This window comes from Ursus maritimus, unplaced genomic scaffold (assembly GCF_017311325.1).
Source record: "Ursus maritimus isolate PB19 unplaced genomic scaffold, ASM1731132v1 scaffold_19, whole genome shotgun sequence".
Classification (NCBI taxonomy): domain Eukaryota; kingdom Metazoa; phylum Chordata; class Mammalia; order Carnivora; family Ursidae; genus Ursus; species Ursus maritimus.
In genome coordinates this window covers 43,618,884-43,643,853 of record NW_024424341.1, presented here as the reverse complement: position 1 = coordinate 43,643,853, position 24,970 = coordinate 43,618,884, and the positions used below count along the sequence as shown (strand labels likewise).

General features: G+C 37.6%; 1 protein-coding gene across 5 annotated transcripts in view; it reads left to right on the top strand.

Annotated features, from left to right (window-relative positions):
* The window catches only part of ZNF829 (zinc finger protein 829), a 31,465-nt gene extending 18,252 nt beyond the window's left edge, over positions 1-13,213 (top strand). For 2 of the 5 annotated variants that reach the window (XM_008711156.2, XM_008711155.2), the window contains one exon: positions 11,029-13,213. In XM_008711156.2, coding sequence (XP_008709378.1) covers positions 11,029-12,008 — 980 coding nt within the window. In that variant the 3' untranslated portion in view covers positions 12,009-13,213. Of the gene's footprint in view, positions 1-6,735; positions 6,800-7,867; positions 7,986-11,028 lie in introns of all 5 variants that reach the window. The other 3 variants (XM_040632846.1, XM_040632844.1, XM_040632843.1) reach the window with 3 other exon arrangements.
* Positions 13,214-24,970: the final 11,757 nt, after the last annotated feature.

Below are 24,970 nucleotides of genomic sequence, written 5' to 3'. Positions count from 1 at the left end.
TAAGAATGTGGAACAGCACCCTCAAGCTGCTGGTAGGGTGTAAATTCTTACAACTGCTTTTTTTCCTTTATCTTTCTTTTTAAATTTAATTGTGAGGGGCACCTGGATAGCTCAGTTGGTTGAGATTCTGTCTTCGGCTCAGGTTGTGATCTTAGGATCCTGGGATCAAGCCCCATGTCCAGCTCCCTGCTCTGCGGGGAGTCTGCTTTTCCATCTCCCTCTGCCCCTCCCTCTCTTCCCTCCCCTCATGCTCACTATCCCTCTCTCTGTCTCTCTTTCAAATAAATAAAATGTGTAAAAAAATTCAATTGTGGTAAGATCATTTAACATGAGATCTACCTTCTTAATAGATTTTTAACGGTATAATATAGTATTGTTACTTTAGGTACAGTATTGTAAAGCAGATCTCTAGCACTTATTTGCCTTGCATAATTAACACTTTATACTTGTTGATTAGCAACTGCTAGTTTCCCTATAACCCCATCCCTTGTAACCAAACACTCTTGGTAACTACTCTTTTGCTTCTATGAGTTTTGCTCTTTTTAGATATCTCAGATAAATCAAATAATGCTGTATCTGTCCTGTAACTGACTTATTTCATGTAGCATAGTGTCTTCAGGGTTCATCCATGTTGTCACATATGGCAGGATTTCCTTCTTTTTAAGGCTGAATAATTTTCATTTTAAGTATATGCCACATTTTTTTTATCCACTCATCCATCTGTGGATTTAGGTTGTTTTTACATCTTGACTATTATGAGTAATACTGCAGTGAACACATGAGTGCTAATATCTCTTCAAAATCCTGATTTCAGTTCTTTGTGATAAATACCCAGAAGTGGGATTGATGGTCATATGATAGTTCTATTGTTAATTTTTTAGGAACCTTCGCATACTGTTTTCCAGAGGGCTGCACCATTTTGCATTTCCACCAATGTGTACAAGAGTTCTAATTTCTTTGCATCCTCACCAACATTTAACTGGTTGTCTTTTGGTCTGTTTTAGTGACAGCCATCCTAAAAGTAATAGGTGACATTTCTTCATGGTTTTGATTTGTGTTTCTGTAATGATTAGAGATTTTGAACATCTTTCATATACTTCTTGGACATTTGTACATTTTCTTTGGAAAAATGTCTACTCACGTTCTTAACTCATTTTTTAATCAGGTTATTAGTTCTTTTGCTTATGTATTTTAGAAATTAACCACTATCAGATACATGGTTGGCAAATATTTTCTCCTGTTCCATAAGTTGCCTTTTCACTCTTTTGTTTCACATTTGATGTAGTCCTGTATGTCTATTTTGTTTTTGTTGTCTTCCTTTTGGGGTCATATCCTGAAATCATCACTAAGACCGGTGTCATGAAACTTTTCCCTTATGTGAAGTTTTAAGCGTCAGGTCTCATGTTTAAGTCTTTAATACATTTTGAGGTGATTTTTCTGTATGATATAAGATAAGGGTCAAATTTCTTTCTTTTGCACGTGGATGTTCAGTTTTCCTATCATCATTTGTTAAAGAGACTTTCCGTTCTCTGTTATGTGGTCTTGGCACCTTTGTTGCCTATTAATTGACTGTGTATACATGAATTTATTTGTTCTGTTCTATTAGCTTATATATATGTCTTTGTGCCAGTGCCATGCTGTTTTAATTACTGCAGCTTTATAATATATTTTGGAATCAGGAAATGTGAAGGCTTCAGCTTTGCTGTACTTTCTAAAGATTATTTTGGCTCATTGGATTGTTTTTTCTGTTTCTATAGAAAATGCCATTGGGATTTTGATAGGGATTACACTGAATCAATAGATTGTTTTGGGAGTATGGACGTTTTTACAATATTCTTCCAATCCATGAGCACGTAATATCTTTCCTTTATCTTGTGTATCTTTAATTTCTTCCATCAGTGTTTGTGGTTTTCATTGTACAAGTCTCTTACCTTGTTGATTATATGTGTTCCTAAGTATTTTATTCCTCTTCCCTTTGATACTATTATAAATGCGGTTGTTTTTCTAATTTCTTTTTCAGGTTATTGTTAGTGTAAAAAAGCACAACTAATTTTTGTATATTGATTTTGTATCCTGCAACTGCAAACTGAAAACCTAATTTATTGGTTTATAAGTTCTAACAGTTTTTACATGAAGTCTTTAGAGTTTTCTGTATACCAGATGTAGAGGTGGCAAGAAGTGGGCGTTTTTCCTTCATGATCTTAGAGGGAAGGCTTTCAGTTTTTCATCGAGTATGATATTAGTTGTGGGCTTTTTATATGTGGCCTTTATTATGTTGAGGTCATATCTGTGTTATGAGTTTGTTGAGAGTTTTTCATCATGAAAAGGTGTTGAATTTTATCAAATGCTTTTTCTGCATCTGTTGAGATGATCATGTGATTTTTATCCTTCATTCTCTCTCTTTTTTTAAAAGATTTTTGTTTATTTATATGAGAGAGAGACAGAGCACGAGTCAGGGGAGAGGGAGAGGGAAAAGCAGACTCCCCACTGAGCACAGAGCCAGAGGCAGGGCTCGATCCCAGGACCCATGACCTGAGCCAGAGTTAGATACTTAAACCTACTGAGCCACCCAGGCACCCCAGTCTTTCATTCTCTTAATGTGGTGTATCACGTTAATTGATTTTTGCATGTTGGATTATCTTTGCATCCCAGGGATAAATTCCACTTGGTCCTTTTAATGTGCTGTTGAATTTGATTTACTAGTATTTTGTTGAGAATTTTTGCATCAATATTCATTAGGGAATTGGACTGTTGTTTTCCTTTATATGGTGTCTTTGTCTGGTATTGGCATCAGGGTAATGCTGAATGTGTTCCCTTCTTTTCAGTTTTTTGGAAGAGTTTTAGGATTGGCAACCCTCCCCCACCCTCAGATGGGCATTATTATTATTATTTAAATGTTTGTAGAGTTCACCAATGAAGTCATCTGGTCCTGGGCTTTTCTTTGTTGAGAGATTTTTTATTGTGAGTTAATGTCTTTACTAGTTATAGGTCTATTCAGACTTCCTGTTTCTTCATGATTCAGCTTTGGTAGATTATATATTTCTACGAGTTTATCCATTTCTTCCAGGTTATCCACTTTCATGGTATATAATTGTTCATACTAGCCTCTTAATGATCCTTTTCATTTCTGTAACATCAGTTGTAGTGTCTCCTTTTTCATTTTTTATTTTATTTGTTTGAGTTTCCTTTTTTTCTTCTCTAACTAAAAGTTTATCAATTTTATTTCTTTTTTTCAGTAAACCATTAGTTTCATTGATCTTTCCTTTTGTTTCTCTATTCTGTTTATATCTGCTCTAATCTTTATTATTTCCTTCTGTATGCCAACTTTGGGTTTAGTTTGTTTCTTGAGGTATAAGGTCGTATATTTGTGATATTTCTTCTTTTTTAATGTAGGAACTATAAACTTCCCTCTTTGTACTGCTCTTTCTTCATTTCATAAATATGTTTTTGTTTGTCTCAAGATATTTTCTAATTTCTCTGTTTATTTTTGACCAATTGGTTGTTCAGTAGTGTATTGTTTAATTTCAACATATTTGTGAATTTTCCAGTTTTCATTCTGACATTGATTTCTGGTTTCATTCGCTGTGGTCAGAAAATATACTTCGTATGATTTACATCTCCTTAAATTTCTTAAAAGACTTGTTTCATGACCTAACACATGATCTGTCCTGGAGAATATCCCATGTGTGCTTGATAAGAATATATCCTGCTACTATTGAGTGAAATGTTCTATATAGGTCCGTTAGGTCCATCTGATCAATGGTAATAGTCAAGTCACCGTTTATTTTCTGTCTGGTTGTTTTATCTATTATTGCAAGTAGGCCATTGAAGTATCCAATTATTTTTGTCTATGTCTCGCTTTAGTTTTGTCAGTGTTTGCTTTATATATGTAAGTGCTCGGATGTTGGGTGTGTATATATTTATAATTGCTGTATCTTCGTGGTACTCACCAGGAAGACCCTTTTATCATTATATAATTATAATGCCCTTCTTCATTTCTTGTGACTGTTTTTGACTTAAAGCCTGTTTTGTCACATATAAGTATAGCCATCCTAGCTGTCTTTAGGTTACCATTTACATGGAATATCTTTTTCTATCTCTTCACTTCAGTCAATATGTGTGTCCTTAAATCTATAGTGAGTCTCTTGAGGACAGCATTTAGTTGGATCTTGTTTTATCTCTTCAGCCACTATGTCTTTTGATTGGGAAGTTTAATCCACTTATGTTTAAAGTTACTATTGATAGGAAAGTATTTACTGTTGCTATTTATTTGTCGTTTTTCTGTTCTTGTTGTCCTTTGTCCCTGTTTTTCTTTTCTTCCTTTTTGTTTCTTTGATTTTTTTTTGTATTGATGTGCTTTGAATCCTTTCTATTTTTCTTTTTTATAATCTCTGTATTTTCTTTTTGGTAATCCTGGGGCTTTCATAAAATATCTTGTAACAATATGTTTAAAGCTGAGAACTTAATTTCAATCACATATAAAAGCACTTACTTCTTATTCCCCTATATATTGTGTTACCAATGTTGTAATTTAATCTATTCATAGTGTATCCATGAACACATTTTTATTTGTAGTTGTTTATAATACTTTTGCCTTTTTACTGTTATACTAGAATCAAAAGTAATTTACTCTTCAGTGTTACAATATTACAGTATTCTGCGTTTGTCTATATATTTGCCTTTACAAACAGGATTTTATACTTTTTTATTCCCTTATGTTGCTGTTTACCATCCTTTCTTTTTGGGCTGACAAACTTTCTTTAACATTTCTTATAAGGCAGGTCTAGTGGTGATGAATTCCCTCAAGTTTTGTTTGTCTGGTAAGAGTCTTCTCTCTCCTTTGTTCATGAAGAACAGTTTTTCTGGGTATAATGTTCTTGAGTGGCAAGTTTTTTTTCTTTCACCACTTTGAATATATCATCCTGCTCCCTTCCAGCTGAATAATCTGTTCCTAGTCCTATGAGGTTCCCTTGTATGTGACAATTTGTTATCTCTTGATGCTTTCAAAATTCTCTTTGCCTTTGAAGTTTTTATTTTATTTTTTTAGTAATTCTGCCCCCAACATGGGGCTTGAACTCACAACCCAAAGATCAAGAGTTGCACAGTCTTCCAACTGAGCCAGACAGGCCCCCTCTTTGCCTTTGACTATTGACAAAGACATTATAATAATGTCTCAGTGTGACATAATGTGTCTCAGTGTGGATTTCTTTGTGTACATCTTTTTGGAATACTTTGTCTGGATGTCCATTTCCTTCCCCAGATTTGGGAAGTTTTCATATATTACTAATTTGAGTAAGTTTTCTTGTTCTTTCTCTATTCTGCCCCTAACTCCCATGATGTGTATATTGGACCATTCCTTGGTGTCTCATAAGAACCTTAAGCTTTCTTCACTGTTTTTTCTTTTCTTTTCTTTTTGTTCCTTTGATTGGATAATTTCAAAAGACCTATCTTTGAGTCACTGATTCTTTCTTCTGTTTGCTCTAGTCTGTTGAATGTTGAATCCATTTATTGAAATTTTCAGTTCAGTTATTGCATTCTTCAGCTCCAAGAGTTCTGGGTTTTTTTGTTTTGTTTTCTTTTGTTTTTTTAAATTTTCTTTCTCATGGTTGGAATTCTCACTTTCCTCATGCATTGTTCTCCTGAGCTCATTGAGCATTTTTATGTTGGTTATTTAAAATTCTCTGTCAGGTAATTCCTCTACCTACATTTCATTAGGGTAATTTTCTGGAGCTTTATTTTGTTTCCTTGTTTGGATTATGTTTTCCTATTTCTTCATTTTCTTTCCTTGATCCTTTGTGTTGGTATCTACATGTTAAAAAAAAAATGCAGCTTGTCCTGTTCATTATGGATTAGTCTCATAGAAGAGAAGACCTTCACCAGTTAGAGCTTCTGTGAGCCTCTCAAACATTCATACTAGTCTAAACCACTGTCTTTATTAGTGACCTCCAAGTGATTAGAGTATGCCAAGTCCCATCAGTGCTCTGAAACAAGCACCAATTCCTCATGTAGCTCCTGAAGAAATTAGAACATTGGATGTGTGGTCCAATTTCTTTCCCTTTCCAGAAAGAATGTGGGAGCTGGAGTGTTTTGCCTGCCAGCTCTGCTCTGGAATGGGGAAAGGGCTATGGCAAGTGTTTGCATGCTAGTTCAAATCACCTTCTTTGTTCTCAGTGGCTCCCAGGTGTCTAAAATATGCCAGGTCCCTCCAGGGTTCCAAGATAGAAGCCAGAAAAGTTGAAACATTTGATGCTCCCTTTCCCTCCATAGGAAAAAACTGGGAGCTGGGGTTTTTCTCCTACTTGGTGTGTATTAAACTAGGGGAAGAGCTATGGTGCCTTCCTGCTAGTTTAAATTACCCCCTTTGTTTTCTGTAATCCCTGGGGGTCCACTGTGTGCCAGGTCCTCAGATAGGTGGGATAGAAGCCAGTCCCTTGGATAGCTCCCAGAGAAGTTAGAAAATTGGATGCACGGTCCAACTTTTCATCGTCAAGGAGATGGTGGGAGCTGGAGCTGGAATTTTCCACCCATTCATTCTACACTAGGCCAGGAGAAGGAGCTGTGGTGAGTTTGTATGCTAGTTCAAACTGCCTTCTTTATTCTTGGTGGCCCTCAGGTATCTTGAATCTGCTGGGTCCCATCAGCACTCTGAGACTGGTAAGACAGAAGCCAGTCCCTTAGGAAAACCCCAGAAAAGTTGGAATGTTTGACACACAGTCCACCTCTTTCCTTCTCCAGGGAGAAGCTGGGAGCTGAAGTTTTCCTCCCACTCACTCTGCATTGAGCAGGGAAAGGAGCTGTGGTGAGTGCCTGCATGCTAGTTCAAACCAGTGCTTTTGTTCTCTCTAGTCCCCAGGGGCCTAGGGTATGCCAGGTCTAATCAAGGCTCCAAGATGGTCAGTTAGGCAGCACTCAGAAAAGTTGAAACATTGGATGTGCACTCCCAACTTTTTGTATTCAGGGAGAAGCTGGAAGCTGGAGGTTTCCTTCCAGTTGTATGGCACTATGCTAGGAATGGGGATCATGGTGAGAAGGTGTCTCCAGTTTTCCTACTAGCTTTGATATGGCTGGCTTCACCCTTGCCTAGCATGCAGGGTTCTCTTAGCTAGTTTCTAGATTTATCACAAAGGGAATTGATCCATGTATTTATGTTGAGTTGATGTGTTTGTAGAAGTCAGGAGAATCTAGCACTTGTTATTCCACCATCTTGCTAATGTTACTCAAAATACTATTAATTTTTGTAAGTTGATCTTTAACGTCCAACAACCTTACTGAAGTCAATTTTTTATTCACTTGTTTTTTTCAGTTAGATCATCATATTATTTGCATATTGTTAGATTAATCTCTTCCCTTACAATCCTCATACTTGTTATTTCCTTGCTTATAATGGTAGCCAGGACTGTCTTAATTGGTAACATTGGTAATGGGCATCCATTTCTTTTCCCCTATCTTATAGTGAGCATATCTAAAGTTCTTCACTTAAGTGCAATTTTTGCCATAGTTTTGATAACTTTTACCAAGTCACAGCTATTACTTTGCAGTGCTAATTTGCTCAGAGTTATCGTAAATAGGTATTAGCCACATCCTACAATTTTTCTGTATGTGTCAAGATGATCATAGTAGTTTGTGATCTTATTTCAACAACAGTTGTACCCTCTGGTGTGTGGCCATTTTGGCCTGTGAGTTCATGTTCCCAAGAGGATATCAGTCGTCTTGTCTGGCAATGTGCCTGGGGAAGAGCCAAGAGATAGATCCAGGTCTGTGTCCCTCCAGGTAGATTTAAGAAATGGGAGGAGATAAGCTCAGGATGATGAGCCCTAAGACCTAAGGATTCACCACTGATAACTTTTATTTGCTACTTCTCTACCAGGTAATTCTTCTCATCAGGGTTTGATCTTTCAACATTTACAAAGCAGCAGCATCTACAGGAAGAGTATGCCTTCCCTTTTTGTAATCCACCAACTCCAGGGGTTTTAACAGCTGAGAAGGTAGAGGAGCAGATGCCTGAGAGCTGGTGGTCAGCCATTTTCTTCTGTCCAGCAGGACTTTTTCATTACCATTAGGTTATCCTACTTATTCAGCTCTTTGAGCAGTTGCCACCAATTTCTGTGGTAAAGGCACAGGTCACAGTGGTCCCAAGGTATTTCAGAGAAAGGCTGAATCAGAGTTTAAAGACTTTATTACCAGGCTAGCCTCTCCTTGCCTCCTGTTAACCATCTCTCCAGGCAAGTAGCCTCCACCCTCAAATACAAGTTTGCACCAGTCTTCAATATCCTTAGGATATTTCACAGTTTGCATCAGTTCCATATAAAACCAAATTCTCTATAATTTCTCCAGGGTCAATTGAAAAACGAAGCCAGAATTTTGTGCACATTCCAGGTTTATACAGGAACTTCTGGGGTTTTTAAAAATATATTTTCATTATTGTATTTTCAGTTTCTAAGAACTTGGTGTACATGTGTTTTCTTAGTGTTCCTTTATTTAGCATCTTATGCCTGTTCTGTTAGCTCTCTGAGGTTATTCGTTATATATTTTGACATTTTCTTCTGTTCCTTGCATTGATTGTTTCCTCACAGATATTTTTTTCTCTTTTGGGCCTTCTTCATGTTAAAAAACATTTCTCAAATGCCTGATAAACAATGGCTTACTGTTTGTTTTTAAGTATGAGATTCTAAAAAGATGATTGGAACTTCTGTGTAGTTGGGATTGGGTCTTGTTTACTTTAGGATGATCTGGTTGGGTTAATATACTGAGGGCAGCCCACTTCTGGTAACTTGGTCTTTTCTCTTATGCATAATCTTCCTGTGAGAAGAGACCTTTATTTTCATTCCTACTTGAGGGAGTTAAATTATCAGTGTTCTGGGGGTTAAATTGGGATGAAATCAACACAGTTATTTCAGTGTTGTGGCCTGCACAAATTCTCTGACAACAAATGTATGTCTTACACTTTAACTCAATTCTGAAGCTACCTGGAGTTAACATCAGATTCCGCAAGTTAAGGGCAAGGGGCCTACCAGTTCAGACACCAGTTGCAACCAGGATCCCCAGGCTACCCATATTTCGGTTTGGCTGACTAAATTTAGAGTTTCACATACCCCCTCAGGTTTGATAATTCATTAGAACAACTCACAAAACTAAAAAACAAACAAAAAGAACAACTCACAAAATTCACAAAAAGCACTGTACTTATGATTGCCATGTTATATAAAAGATACAATGGGAATCTTGCATGATAGCACTACACCAGCGGCGCAAAGATACAATGAAAAGTTAGCTGAAGACATACACAGGGCAAGGTCTAGGAGATACCAAGCACAGGAAATTCTATGCCCAGGAAGTCAAGGTGTGTCACTCTCCAGTTACATCATATAGTTACCAGGAAGCTTTCCCCGATCCTTGCCCTGAGTTTTTTTTATTGGGGTTTGATTATGTAGTCATGAGTGGCCAGACTCTCCCTTGAAGCTAATTGCCCACTGTGAATCACCTTATCAGGAAAACTCAGGTATGATCAAAAGAAATAACAAAAGACTCTCCAGTAAGGAAATTGCAATGGTTTGTGAAGATCTGTGCCAGGAACTAGGAACAAAGACCAGATATATTCTTTATTTTTATCACAAGTATATATATTTTCTGTTAATCTTTTGTTCTCAGTTCAGTACCCATAGCCACAGCTATGCCTGATGTTCCTGAATCCAGATTCCCTCTGGTTCCATTTTTCTATATTTCTAGTTTTCTGTGAGAATAGGGAAGTATAATCCTGTATGAGAATAGGGGAAGGGATCCTAGGGGTCTCACTACTAATACAATCTTTGAATTCATTCTTCAGCTTTCAGCATTCTCTGTGTCTCCCACTGTTAGAAATGCCTGATGCCTCCAATTCTTCTGCATTTTGGGGATCTGCACTATCAGTGCTGTGGAATTCATCCACTGCAGGTTCAGTTTGACTTTCTCTGGTCTGCAGACTCACTTATCACTCATTAATTGGCTTTCTAGCTTCCAGATTTTATTGCTACTGTCTCTTCTCCAGTATTCACTGTCCTGGTGAGGTTTTTTCTTTCCTCTTATTAAGATTCTACTGTAATTTTCCTGTGGATTCATGAACAAGCAATGAAAAACTCATAGGTTCAGTCTATCACTTTTAACAGAAATTGCCTCCCTTTATAATTAAAAGTATAGTTGACACTTTTAGAGGTTCCATATGTATGAATTCACCTACTTACTAAAATTTGTAAACTCAGAATCAATACTTGCAGTGCTTTCATGCAGAATGACAAGAAATGTGGACATGAGTACCTCTCTTTTTCTCAGAGTATATTTCATTCTTACTCTCTTCTTCCTCATATTCAGGCTGCCTCCCTTCTTAGTCACTGCCATGAGAGAGATTCCATTCCTCTCTCTCCCAAAGTCAGCATCAAAGAATTCCCAGGCAAACTGTTTTCAGTGAATCTCCAATATATCAGGCTCTAGCCATAGAATTACCTGCCTACCATTCTTGCCAGTTTCATTCAGCACCTTAGACTAGGGAATCCCCCAATGTGGATTTGCCAACAACACACACTTCGCACAGTCTCAGACTGTACCCCACCCATTTATACATTTCAACACATTTATTCCTCAATAGTCTTTTTATGTCAGTCAATTATCCACAAATTACAAGACATACAGTATGATGCTGTTTGTGAGGTTATATGCTTATAAACATGTATATATGATTAGAATCACTGTAAAATACCGAGGGTATCCCAGAATAGGGTATATTTATGGAAGTTTCAGGTGACTCTGATTCACCTCAGAATTTCAGGATAGGGGTCATTTATTTCCCTAATCACCCTCTTCAATTTCCTCTCTTGGCTCTCCTCAGTGTCCATGCTTTTGTTATCAGTTTTGAAAATTGCTTAGCCATATTTGAGAACTGTTTAAGTATTTACTTTCCCAGATATTATTTTCATCTTAATCTTTTTTTCTTTTTTAGAAGTTTTAACCTCTCCCAAGATAGGAAAAATGAACACACGCATTTTTATTTTCTTTCAGATCTGGAATCTATGTGTGAGACCAAGATATTATCCCTAAAGAAGAGACATTTTAGTCAAGTAATATTTACCCATGAAGACATGCCCACTTTTATTCAGCCCACATTTCTTACTCCACATCAGAAAACTGTTAATGAAGAGAAACCCTGTGAATGTAAGATATGTGGAAAGGCCTTTAATCAGAACTCAAAATTTATTCAACATCAGAGAACTCATTCTGCTGAAAAAAGCTATGAATGTAAGGAGTGTGGGAAGTCCTTTAGCCGTGGTTCACTTGTTACTCGACATCAGAGGATTCACACTGGTGAAAAACCCTATGAATGTAAGGAATGTGGCAAGGCTTTTAGTTGTAGTTCATATTTTTCTCAACATCAGAGGATTCACACTGGTGAGAAACCCTATGAATGTAAGGAATGTGGAAAAGCCTTTAATTATTGCTCAAACCTCAATGATCATCAGAGAATCCACACTGGTGAGAAACCGTATGAATGTAAAGTATGTGGAAAAGCCTTTACTAAGAGTTCTCAACTTTTTCCACATCTGAGAATTCATACTGGTGAGAAACCTTACGAATGTAAGGAATGTGGAAAAGCCTTTACTCAACACTCAAGGCTTATTCAGCATCAGAGAATGCATACTGGTGAGAAACCTTATGAATGTAAGGAATGTGGGAAGGCCTTTAGTAGTGCCTCAACACTTACTAACCATCACAGAATTCATGCAGGCAAGAAACTCTATGAATGTAAGGAATGTGGAAAGGCCTTTATTCAAAGCTCAGAACTTATTCAACATCAGAGAATCCATACAGATGAAAAACCTTATGAATGTAATGAATGTGGTAAGGCTTTTAATAAAGGCTCAAACCTTACTAGACATCAAAGAATTCACACTGGCGAGAAACCGTACGACTGTAAGGAATGTGGAAAGGCCTTTGGAAGTCGCTCTGACCTTATTCGTCATGAAGGAATTCATACTGGGTGAAAGATAAGCCCTGTTGATAATCTTTATAATAAAATCTTATAAACAGGTAATGGAAAAAAAATAAAGCAGTGTAGTAGTTTTTTAGGTTACTGTAACAAAGTACCAAGTACCCCGAAATTGGGTGGCTTAAAACAACAGAAATGTATTCTTTCACAGTTTTGGAGCTTTGAAATCCAAAATTAAAGTTGTTGGTAAGGTTGGTTCCTTCTGAGGACTCTGAGGAAGAATCTATTCCATGTCTTTCTCCTGACTTCTGGTAACAGCAATCTTTGACATTCCTTGTCTTATAAATGCATCATTTCAATGTCTGCCTCCATCTTTACATTGCATTCTCCCTGCATATATCTGTCTCTGTCTTGTGTAACAGGAGACTTACACGGGACATCAGTCTTATTGGATTAGGGCTCACCCTGATGACCTTATCTTGATTACATCCGCAAAGACCTTATTTCCGTGTAGGATCACATTCACAGGTGCCAGGGGTTAGGGCTTCAACATAGTTTAACCCATAACACTGTTAACATTGTTTTTCTAACATATTTGTAATTTTCTTTTATACATAATTTGTTGAATATATTTCAAAATGTAAATTCAAGGTTTAAGTTAAACGTCCCTTCCTTCCATAAAAGATTCTGTCCCAAACTACTTCTTAAATATTCTTTCCTCCCCATTGTTTTATGCTACTTCTTGGTTATATATTTGAGTTGAGTTTATGTTAGCTTAGTTTTAGAGCCATCTTTTCTATTGCTCTAACCCATAGATCTGTTTCTACCAATACTATACTGTAAGTTATGTTACATAGGCTATCTTCTAATTCCTGGCGGAATTATAACTTTGTTTTTGAAGGCAGCTCTATTCCTTTTTCCTTTTGTAACACTAAAGTGTTCATGTTATTAAAAAAACAAAAAAACAACCCCCCCCACACAATGAAAAAAATGGGTTATTTGTAAGCCTACCAAAAGGAAATTACTACTTTCAAATTATACAGCATATGCTTCCAGACTTTATCATAATCATGATGTGCATGCTGTACCATAACCTGCTTCTGTCATGCTACTATTTCAGTAAGTATAGATGTTTATCATTCTTTTTAATGGTATCATAATCTTTTCTGTGGTAGATTATCATTTTGCTAAATATTACTGACATACTTTATGATATTCACTGAAATTTTACAGTTATAAAAGTTGCTGTCTAAATACAAAGTTAGTGCTTTGTTTTTCTTTAAAAACATTACATTTCAATCTCAAAATAACTGATCAATATCTTCTCCTTTAGAAATATTGCCAATAGTTTCAGTCCCATCATTGTAATCACTGTTATCAGTTTTTTCTTTATCCTTCCAGACCTTTCTTTAAAAACTATTTTTGCTTACAAATGTGTGCACACACAACCAAATACATAAATATTTGCAATACTTGTAGAAAAGTTAGTACTGCTTTATAATTGTGTGTGTGTGTGAATGTACATACGCACATACACACTAATGTATTGGATTGCTGTGAGGATTAAATGAGTTAAGAAATGTAAAATGAGGGGTGCTTGTGTGGCTCAGCTGTTTGGGTCTGTGCTTTTGGCTCAGGTCATGATCCCAGAGTCCCAGGATCAAGCTCTGCCCCTTATCCCTCTGCCCCTTACCCTGCCCATGCCTCTCCCCTCGCTCTCTCAAATAAATAAATAAAATCTTTAACCAAAAAAAAAAAGAGAGAAATGTAAAATGAGGGATACCAGGGTGGCTCAGTTGGTTAAGCGTCTGACTTGATTTCAGCTCAGGTCATGATCTCAGGGTCATGAGATCAAGCGCCGTGTCAGGCTCCATGCTTGGTGAGAAGCCTGCTTAGAATTCTCTCCCTCTGCCCCACCTCCCCTGCTTAAGCTCACTCTCTCAAAAGAAAAAAAAAGTAAATTGCTTGGGATTGTTACTAACATATAGTAACTATCTAGCAGATGTTATTTAATACTAGTACTAGTACCTCCACCATTATTATTTGTAGAAACGACTTTAATCATGTCATACACCTTAATTGACATAAAAGAATTCATAATGAGAAAGACCAATGGGTGTAATGTTTGTAGAAAAGCTTCTCACCAACATTTATTCGTTATTCTGCATGAAGTTTAAAAGGAAAAAAAAATCCTAGGATATAAAAGTCGAGAAAGAAAAAGAATGGTTGAATGAGTCTACATTTACACCTATATTTCATGTTGTGCAATAATTTAATGACTGTCCAAAAACCTATTTACATATTGAGAATAACAAATTCATTTGTCAAAACAGTAGAGAAAGATATGAAATATTTATTCAATCACTTCCCACCCAAAGTAGACCATACGTAGGTCACATTCTTTTTCAAAATGGGAAGAAAACTAAAATGTGATAGCTAACAATATTTGAATATTGATAATACCCTTCCAAATAACATGAATCAGAAGGAAACCAATCCCTGAGTTATATTTAAATGAATGAAAATGAACACATTATATAGAAAAACCTGAGAGCAGCTAAATCTGTATTCAGATAAAGTATAGCCCAATAGGCATGCTGATTTTTTTTCTTTTTACAAGTTTTTATTTAAATTACAATTAGTTAACATACAGTGTAATATTAATTTCAGGTGTAGAATTTAGTGATTCATCACTTAAATAAAATACCCAGTGCTCATCACATCAAGTGTTCTCAATACCCATTACCCATTTAATCCATCCCCCTGCCCACTTCACCTCCAGTAACCCTCAAGTTTGTTCTCTATTAGTTGAGTCTTTTTTCCGGTTTTAGGGATGCTGATAGTCAAACACCAAGAGATTATTAATAAATGAACTAAATGTACAAGACAAAAAGCAAGAAGAATAACAGCAAACTACATTAAAATATATTAAAGGTATTAGTAAAAATCAGCAAAAATAAGGAAAATGAAATTATTTCTTTGACAAAAAATGTATATAGATACAAACACTGGTAATCCTGAGGCTGAAAAATGGAATACAGATGAATACATGAAATATGGACATGATTAGATTATCATAGTTACTAACAATTGGAAATCTAGACAAAGTAAACAATATTTGGAGAAAAATGTAATTTGTCAGAATTAGGAAATGTAAACCCTTAATAGAGTAAAATGATAAATGCGGGGGGGGGGATGTTTTAATATAGTCAAATAGCTGCACTTAGATCACTAAGCCAGATCACTCTATGGGCAAAATTTATCAAATATTCAAGGAACTTCCAAATCAAATGAGATAAGCTCACCATCTGTTTTTATGAATCTTTCATATTCCTGATGTCAAAATAACTAGATCACAAAAACATAACTTAGTATCATATAGTACTAAAAGTACATATTTATTCTAGCAGTCTATGAAAATAAAACAAATATTCACCACAATCTGAACCCATTACCTGAAGTCAGAAATCAAATACTTTATTTTTTTAAGATTTTACTTATTTATTAGAGTGCAGGTGCACACAGGAGGGGGGAGGGAGGCAGAGAGAGAAGCAGTAGCAGACCCTCTGCTAAGCAAGGAGCCCCAGGCAGGGCTCGATCCCAGGACCCTGAGATCATGACCTGAGCTGAAGGCAGATGCTTAACTGAGAGCCACCCAGGCATCCCAGAAATCAAATACTTTAGATAAAACCTTACTATCACACTGTAAATCAGGGGACAGCAAACTAATCTAGACTACTACCTGTTTTTATATGGTCTGCAAGCTGCCAATGTTTTTACATTTTAAAGTGGTTGAAATAAATTTAAAAAAGTAACACGAAATTATGATATTCAAACTTCAGTGTTCATAAAGTCATTAAAACCGAACCACATATATTCACATATTGTCTGGCTGCTATCACACTATAACATAATTGATTACCTGTGATAGACCAAGTGGTTTGCAAAGCCTATAATATTTCCTGTGGCCCATTACAGAAAAAGTTTGTCAATTCTTGCTCTAGATAGTCACTTTTTTAAAAAGATTTTTTTAATATTTTTATTTTTATAATTTTTTATTATAATATTTTTTATTATATTATGTATGGTGACTAACATAATAGTCACTTTCTAAAATTCAGAAGTCCTATTGATTTGGTTAACATAGTCTGTGCTATCCAAACTCAGAAAACAAGTAGATTTTTTTTTTTAAGATTTTATTTATTTATTTGACAGAGATAGAGACAGCCAGTGAGAGAGGGAACACAGCAGGGAGAGTGGGAGAGGAAGAATCAGGCTCCCAGCGGAGGAGCCTGATGTGGGGCTTGATCCCAGAACGCTGGGATCACACCCTGAGCCGAAGGCAGACGCTTAAGGACTGTGCTACCCAGGCGCCCCAGAAAACAAGTAGATTTTGGATAGTGAGGGATTCTTGAAATGCAGCGAAAGATAATTCTGTGGCAATTCTGGAGTTTGTATATCTAAACTCCATAACAATTGAGAATTTGAGCAAGTCCCAGCATCATCTTTTGTAAAATATTTTTTATTAAAAACATAATGTTATATGTTCTACTAAAACCAATGTGGATGTAATGAGTGACTTTATGAGTTACCTCCTCCAAGTACCATGTCTCCATCTTAACTATTATAACCTTCTAATCCCACATCTCACCATGCACAGCATCATATCAAAACAATGCAGTTAAGGGGCGCCTGGGTGGCACAGCGGTTAAGCGTCTGCCTTCGGCTCAGGGCGTGATCCCGGTGTTATGGGATCTGCTATGAGCCTGCTTCTTCCTCTCCCACTCCCCCTGCTTGTGTTCCCTCTCTTGCTGGCTGTCTCTATCTCTGTCGAATAAATAAATAAAATCTTTTTAAAAAATGCAGTTAAAAAAACAAAAGACAGGGGCGCCTGGCCTCTCTTGCTGGCTGTCTCCTGCCTTCGGCTCAGGGCGTGATCCCGGCATTATGGGATCGAGCCCCACATCAGGCTCCTCCGCTATGAGCCTGCTTCTTCCTCTCCCACTCCCGCTGCTTGTGTTCCCTCTCTCGCTGGCTGTCTCTCTCTCTGTCGAATAAATAAATAAAAAAAAAATCTTAAAAAAAAAATTAAAAAAAAAAAAAAACAAAAGACAAAACTCCCATTTAACTGGTTTATATGTGCATAATCCAAACTAATTTGAACATGAAACCCTGTTTGCTCCTAATTGCTGTTAACATCTTTGAGAAGTATATATGCTTGGAAAATGTTTGGGGTTTCTGTTTTTGGTTTTTTTGTGGGGTTTTTTTGGCAAACTTTTTAGATACAACACGGAAATCATGATCCACAAATGATTGATAAGCTATACTTCATTAAAATGTTAAAAACTTCTACTCTGCAAAAGACACTGTTCAGAGAATGAGAAGACAAGCCATACACTAGAAGAAAACATTTGCGAAAGACATATCTGATAAAGGATTAATATCCAAAACATACAAAGAATTCTTAACATTCAACATTAAGGAAACAACCTACTTTTAAAAATGGGCAAAGATCTGGACATCTCACCAAAGAAGATACACAGATGGCAAACAAACATACAAAAAGATGCTCAATATCAAGTCATGAAAAATTGTAAATTAGAACAATGAAATACCAATACACACTTGTGAGAATGGCTAAAATCCAAAACACTGGCAACACCAAATGCTGGCTAGGATGTGGGACAACAAGAACCCTCATTTATTGTTAATGGGAGTACAGAATGGTTACAGCCATTTTGGAAGACAGTTTGGCAGGTTTTTTTTTTTTTAAAGATTTTATTTATTTATTTGACAGAGACAGCCAGCGAGAGAGGGAACACAAGCAGGGGGAGTGGGAGAGGAAGAAGCAGGCTCCCAGCTGAGCAGGGAGCTTGATGTGGGGCTCAATCCCAGAACGCCAGGATCACGGAGGCAGACGCTTAACGACTGAGCCACCCAGGCGCCCCAGTTTGGCAGTTTCTTGCAAACAAAACATATTCTTAGCATACAATCCAGTAATTGTGCTCCTTGCTGTTTACAAGCTAGTTGAAACTTGTAATCACACAGAAACTTGCACACAAGGTAACATCAGCAAGATGGTGGTATAGAAAGACAAAGATTTAAATAACTGAGAAATCCAGAAACCAGTCAGGAGATTCTGACACCCCAGGCAAGCACAAGGCTAAAGGCATAGAAGCCTGGTAGGAAGTTTGTAATACTCCCTGTTCCCTTTCATAAGAACGTCCCTACCTGCCCCCAAACCAAGGCACATTTGATTGGAAATCCCCAATTCTCATCTTCTCTTTGGGGATGGACAGAAGTAGAATGTTTCTCTAAGTGACTTTTAGGGGGCTACCCAAGGGAACCCGTGTTTGTCTTGCTTGTATCTAAGTACTGGCAGGAATGTAGTGACAGGTTGAGGGCATTTCTGAGAATAAAGATATCAATTGTGGGCTAGTGTCTAGAGTACCGCTAATACTAGGAGGAGCCCCAGACCATGATTTACTGTCTCACAGGTATGCTGCAATATCGTAGGCAGACACAAGGAGGAGCTTCTGAGTAGAAACCAGTAAACCTATTCAAAGCGATTACACACACAAGCCCTGGAAGGATGCATGTCCAAAGAAGGCTTGAGAGGTCTCCAGAATCTCTAGCCAGGCTATGTGGGAAAAGTCTTGCCCGTAGTAAAGGAGACCACAAAGTCTGAGACAGTTGACTGATTCTTCAGATGCTGAATCCCCACAACAAACATAACAAAACATACAAGAAGCAGGCAACAATGACACATTTAGGAACCAATTAAATCTTTAAAAAGCCAAACCTAAATAGAGATATGAATTGCCAAAGAATTCAAAATTACCATCATAAGGATGCTCAATGAATTAAAAGAACTCAAGTGTCCACTGATAGATGAATGGATAACGAAAATATGGTATCTACATACAATGGAATTTTATGTAGCCTTAAGAAGGAAATCCTGTCACATGCTATAACATGGATGAAACTGAAAGACATTATGCTAAGTGAAATAAGGCAGTTGCAAGAGAACAAATACTATATTACATTCATATGAACTATCCAAGCTATTCAAAATCATAGAAAGTATATATACCTAGGCAAATATATATGTACATGTATTTTTTGACAATGGTATCTCAGTGTATTTTGTGGTTCAAGGTTTCAGGCCCACTGGTCATGTCGTTGGAGGATATGAACTGATAATTTAGTGAAGTATATGTAACAATTAGTAGTATTTATATGTAACCAAGTAGTTATGGTTGGAGATGTAGGGCAGATAGTTAGGGTGTAAAGTTGGAGGTGGGATAGCAGGAGAAAGCACTGGGGAGTGAGTGGTCCTCTCTCTGGGAATCAAGGAATTGACTACTATGAGGTGGGTGCCTCCTGGGGAAAGCAATAATGTCCATTAATTTTTAGAATGACACAAATAGTAGTGACTTCTACCAGATTTCCCTTTACACATGGAACTCTAGAGGTGTCAGTTGTGGCAGGAAGCAAAGAGTATATGAAGGTAATGAGCTAAACATACAGTGAGCTCAGGATACATAATTGGATTCCTAATATCAAGCAAGAAAAACGGTAAATATCCTTAGGACATTGCCTTAGGAGAGGCAGTCCATAGGTGTCACTGGAGTGAAGGTTTTGGTGTCCTGGGCAAAGCTATCTTCAGTGAGGGGAAAAAATCATGTTGGTCTTGGGCTGGGGTGATGTCATTTAAGGTGATGTCATCTACAGCAGAAAGCTTCTGGACCGAAGTGATATCATCTGGGATGTGGGACTGAGATGACCTTCCTAAGTGTGTACCTATTTGAATTGATGTGAATCTTAGCATTTGCCATGTTTTATTGAAAGTGTGGCTTTTTTGGAGGGTTGGGGCCTCTGAACTGTAAACCAGTGAAATCACCCAGACCAATAGTAATAAGACAACAGAATGTTGTATAGCTGCACTTGGCAGGTTTTTTGTTTTATGCTGGAAATTTAGCTCACATGGCTCCCATGTCAGATTATCAGATAGCTGGCCCATGAAACAGTCTATGGTTAATGGGTCTCAGAAGGGTTTGTGCCCTCAAACAGGCCTCCAGTGCTTACAGCATCATAAAAAATGTATAAAGACAGGGAGAGGGGCACTTGGGTGGCTCAGTCAGTTAAGCATCTACCTTCAGCTCAGGTCATTATCCTAGGATCCTGGGATCAAGCCCCATGTCAGGCTCCATGCTCAGTGGGGAGTCTGCTTCTCTCTCTCCATCTGCCCCTCCCCCCACATGTGCTCTTTCCCTCTCTCAAATAAATCAATAAAATCTAAAAAAAAAAAAGACAGGGAGAGACGTTATTAAAGGACCTCATATATAATGAGTCTTTATATACATGGAGATGAGACACATTTCCCTTTTATTTATTTTTTATTTTTATTTTTTATTTTTTTGAGAGGTAGGTGGGGAGAGGGGCAGAAGGAGAGGGAGAGAGAGAATCTTAAGCAGGCTCCATGCCCAGTGCAAAGCCCAAAGTGGGGCTCGATCTCACAACCCTGAGATCATGACCTGAGCTGAAATCAGACTGACTGAGTCACCCAGGTGCCCCACATTTCCCTTTTAAGTATAAGAAACAGGGATGAGAAAGTTTTTAGAGTTGGTATGAGGTATAAATTGGCCAAGGAACCTTGAATTAAGAGATTAAGGCCCAGGGCAAGAAAGAGGCCCATTTAGGGGTATATTTGTCAGACTAGAATTTGAAAAGGAGTTGTTTGAGGACACCATTGTGTCTCAGTTAAACTATCTGGGACCTATCTGGGACATGAAAGTTCTGTTGAATGCCTCTTTCGAGAGCCCAGCATTGTGCATTCTGAGAAGTGAATTATATGCCTTAGTTACTATCAGTAATGCCTAGAACTCTGAAAGAAATAAGGTGTCCTGGCGAGGCCTTCTATTGTGGTCTTAGGATATGTAAAGCCAAGTGTAATACTGATTTATATCTTGGGTATCTGTGAAGCAACAGACACTACCTTGAAAGGAATACTTTTTAAGCAATTGACAGGTAGTCTGTAATGAATGTGAAGACGAAGCCATTTGTTGGCCAGGACATCCAATGCTAAGGATGACTGCCTGAAGTTTGCCCAAGTGTTTTGTCCCTTGGGTCCTATCATTTATGGAGGAAATCCTGGCCAAGGGATGGGAAACAGCAACATTACACTGAGTTCCATCACATAAGATGATTAACAGTGTTATCTGTATAGTCTACAAACTCTCATTACTATTCAGTTGATCCCAAGGGCTCCTAAGTAGTGAGGGGGTCATAGAGAGGGAGACTTCCTTCAGCACCATGGTATCAGGCAAGGGACTAAGGACAGAGGAGTCCAGCTCTCCCGCAGGAGGCATATGTTAGCCATTTGGCTCCCCCTGTCTTAAGGAGGTCTCAGTAGCTGTGCCAAGCTTGTTTCCATGACCCAAAGCATAATGAGAAGCTGGGTAAGGAGGGTCACAGCCTCAGGGTCTGTGAGAGCCTTTCTTTCTAGGAGAGCCCAGTATGTAGCCAGCCTCTGATTGACTTAATGGCGTATAGCATGAGGCCAAGATGAGCAGTTTCTTGATCAGAAGTCCTTGGATAACTTATGGCCATTATAAGGGGTCCACAGACTCCAGGAGGCATGAGAAGAAGTTACCAAAGCCTCTATGGTGATGAAATCTCTGAGGACACTAACAAGAGTGGCTATTGATTTTAACTTGGAGGTTTTTAAGCCATTTGTTGAAGAGAGCCCCATTTAAGGCAAGCTGATTTATCCATGGCAACATCAATTAGATAAAGTAAAATTTATAAATGAGGACTTATGTTGCCACCAGAACCCAAAAAGGACTAAAACATGTTGGACTTGTATGTCTGTAATGAGTGTGTCAAATGAATCTCCTTACAGGAGTATGCTATTAATGTAGTGCCATACTTGTGCTCTTAGAGAAAGGCAGATACAGTTAAGATTTTTGTCTGCCAAGTTTGTGATAACAAAGCTGTTGAGGTACCCCATGGGTAGCCTGGAAAAGATTTATAATGTCCCTGTGGAGGCAAAGACAAACTGGAAGTGAGAGGCTGTTGAAATAGGCATTAAACAGAACATGTTAGTCAAATCTATAAGAGCAAAATATTTACCAGTTATTGATTGAATAGAATCAGTTTTAATAATACTGGATATTGGGTATGGGGCCTCTAATGGGTGGGACCACAGCATTAAAGTTGTAGTAGATTCACCATGAGGTATCATTCATTCATGTTATGTACTTATGCTTTATTTATATATTTATTTATGTATTTATTTTCTTCTGGGTTTAAGGCAGGCAAAATTAGGCTGTCAAATGGAGAAGTAGCAGGGCTAAACACCCCTCTATAAGTTAGAGTTTATATACTAAATTTTAATTCTTAGAAGCTCCTGTTTTATCTTGGGTCATATTACTATTTTAACTGGAAATCTGTGGCATCCATATTTTCAGGCCAATTTGTCACCCCCAATTCCACTGCCTTGTTTTTAATTTAATTAGCTTCAAACTAAGTTTTTTTTAAATTTTTTTTATAATAATTTTATTTTGTTATGTTACTCACCATAAGTACATCCTTAGGGGTTTTTTTAAATAATTTTTAATTTATTATATTAGTCACTATACAGTACATCCCCAGTTTTTGATGCAATGTTCCATGATTCATTAATTTGCATATAACACCCAGTGCACCATGCAATATGTGCACTCCTTACTACCCATCACCGGCCTATCCCAATCGCCCACCCCTCCTCCCCTCTGAAGCCCTCAGTCTGTTTCCCAGAGTCCACAGTCTCTCATGGTTCATTCCCCCTTCTGTTTACCTCCCCTTCATTATTACCTTCCTTCTCTTACTGATCTTCCTATTTCATATGTTCCATAAATGAGTGAAATCATATGAAAATTGTCTTTCTCTGCTTGACTTATTTCACTTAGCATAATCTCCTCCAGTCCTGTCCATGTTGCTGCAAATGTTGGGTAATCGTTCTTTCTGATGGCTGAGTAATATTCCATCGTATATATGGACCACATCTTCTTTATCCATTCGTCTGTTGAAGGGCATCTTGGCTCCTTCCACGATTTAGCTATTGTGGACAATGCTGCAATGAACATTGAGGTGCATATGGCCCTTCTCTTCACTACGTCTGTATCTTTGGGGTAAATACCCGGAAGTGCAATGGCTGGGTCATTGGGTAGCTCTATTTTAAACTTTTTAAGGGACCTCCACACTGTTTTCCAGAGTGGCTGTACCAACTTGCATTCCTACCAACAATGTAGGAGGGATCCCCTTTCTCCACATCCTCTCCAGCAAATGTTGTTTCCCACCTTGTCAATTTTTGCCATTCTAACTGGACTAAGGTGATATCTTAGTGTGGTTTTGATTTGAATTTCCCTGATGGCTAATGATTTTGAACATTTTTTCATCTGTCTGTTAGCCATTTGTATGTGATCATTGGAAAAGTGTTTGTTCATATCTTCTGCCCATTTTATGATTTGTTTATTTGTTTCTCACATATTGAGTTTGAGAAGTTCTTTGTAGATCTTGGATACCAGTCTTTTAGCTGTAGCATCATTTGCAAATATCTTCTCCCATTCCATGGGCTGCCTCTTAGTTTTTTGGACTGTTTCCTTGGCTGTACAGAAGCTTTTTATCTTGATGAAGTCCCACAAGTTCATTTTATCTTTCGTTTCTCTTGCCTTTGGAGATGTGTCATGAAAAATGTTGCTTTGGCCGATGTCATAGAGGTTGCTGCCTATGTCCTCCTCTAGGATTTTGATGGATTCCTGTCTCACATCGAGGTCTTTCATCCATTTGGAGTTTATCTTTGTGTATGGTGTGAGAGAGTGGTCAAGTTTCATTCTTTTGCATGTAGCTGTCCAATTTTCCCAGCACCATTTATTGAAGAGACTGTCTTCTTTCCACCACATGTTTTTTCCTGCTTTATCAAAGATTAGTTGCCCATAGAGCCAAGGGTCTATTTCTGGGTTCTCTATTCTGTTCCATTGGTCTATGTGTCTGTTTTAGTGCCAGTACCATGCTGTCTTGGTGATCACAGCTTTACAGTATAGCTTGAAATCAAGCTTGTGGTATTTTGATAGGGATTGCTTTAAATGTGCAGATTGCTATGGGCAGTACAGACATTTTAATAGTATTTGTTCTCTCAATCCATGATCATGGGCTGTCATTTCATTTCTTTGTCTCTCAATTTCTTTAATCAATTTTTTTTATTATAGTTTCCAAACTATAAGTCCTTTACCTTTTTGGTTAGATTTATTCCTAGGTATCTTATGCTTTTTGAGGCAATTTTAAATGGATTATTTTCTTAATTTCTCTGTTTCTTCATTTTTGGTGTATATAAATGCAACATATTTCTTTTTTTAATTTTTTAAATTTTTTTTAATTTTAATGTTTTTTTATTATATTATTAGTCACCATACAGTACATCCCTGGTTTCTGACGTAAAGTTCGATGATTCATCAGTTGTGTATGACACCCAGTGCACCATGCAATACGTGCCCTCCTTACTACCCATCACCAGCCTATCCCATTCCCCCACCCCCTCCCCTCTGAAGCCCTCAGTTTGTTTCTCAGAGTCCATAATCTCTCATGCTTCATTCCCCCTTCTGATTACCCCCCTTTCTTTATCCCTTTCTTCCCCTACCAATCTTCCTAGTTCTTATGTTCCATAGATGAGAGAAATCATATGATAATTGTCTTTCTCTGCTTGACTTATTTCACTTAGCATTATCTCCTCCAGTGCGGTCCATGTTGCAGCAAATGTTAAGAACTCGTTCTTTCTGATAGCTGAGTAATATTCCATTTGGACACAACTTCTTAATCCAGTCATCTGTTGAAGGGCATCTAGGCTCCTTCCACGATTTAGCTATTGTGGACAGAGCTGCTATGAACATTGGGGTGCATATGGCCCTTCTCTTCACCAAGTCTGTATCTTTGGGGTAAAGTGGAACCAACAAGAAGTTGAGAGTGTAAGAGAAATGA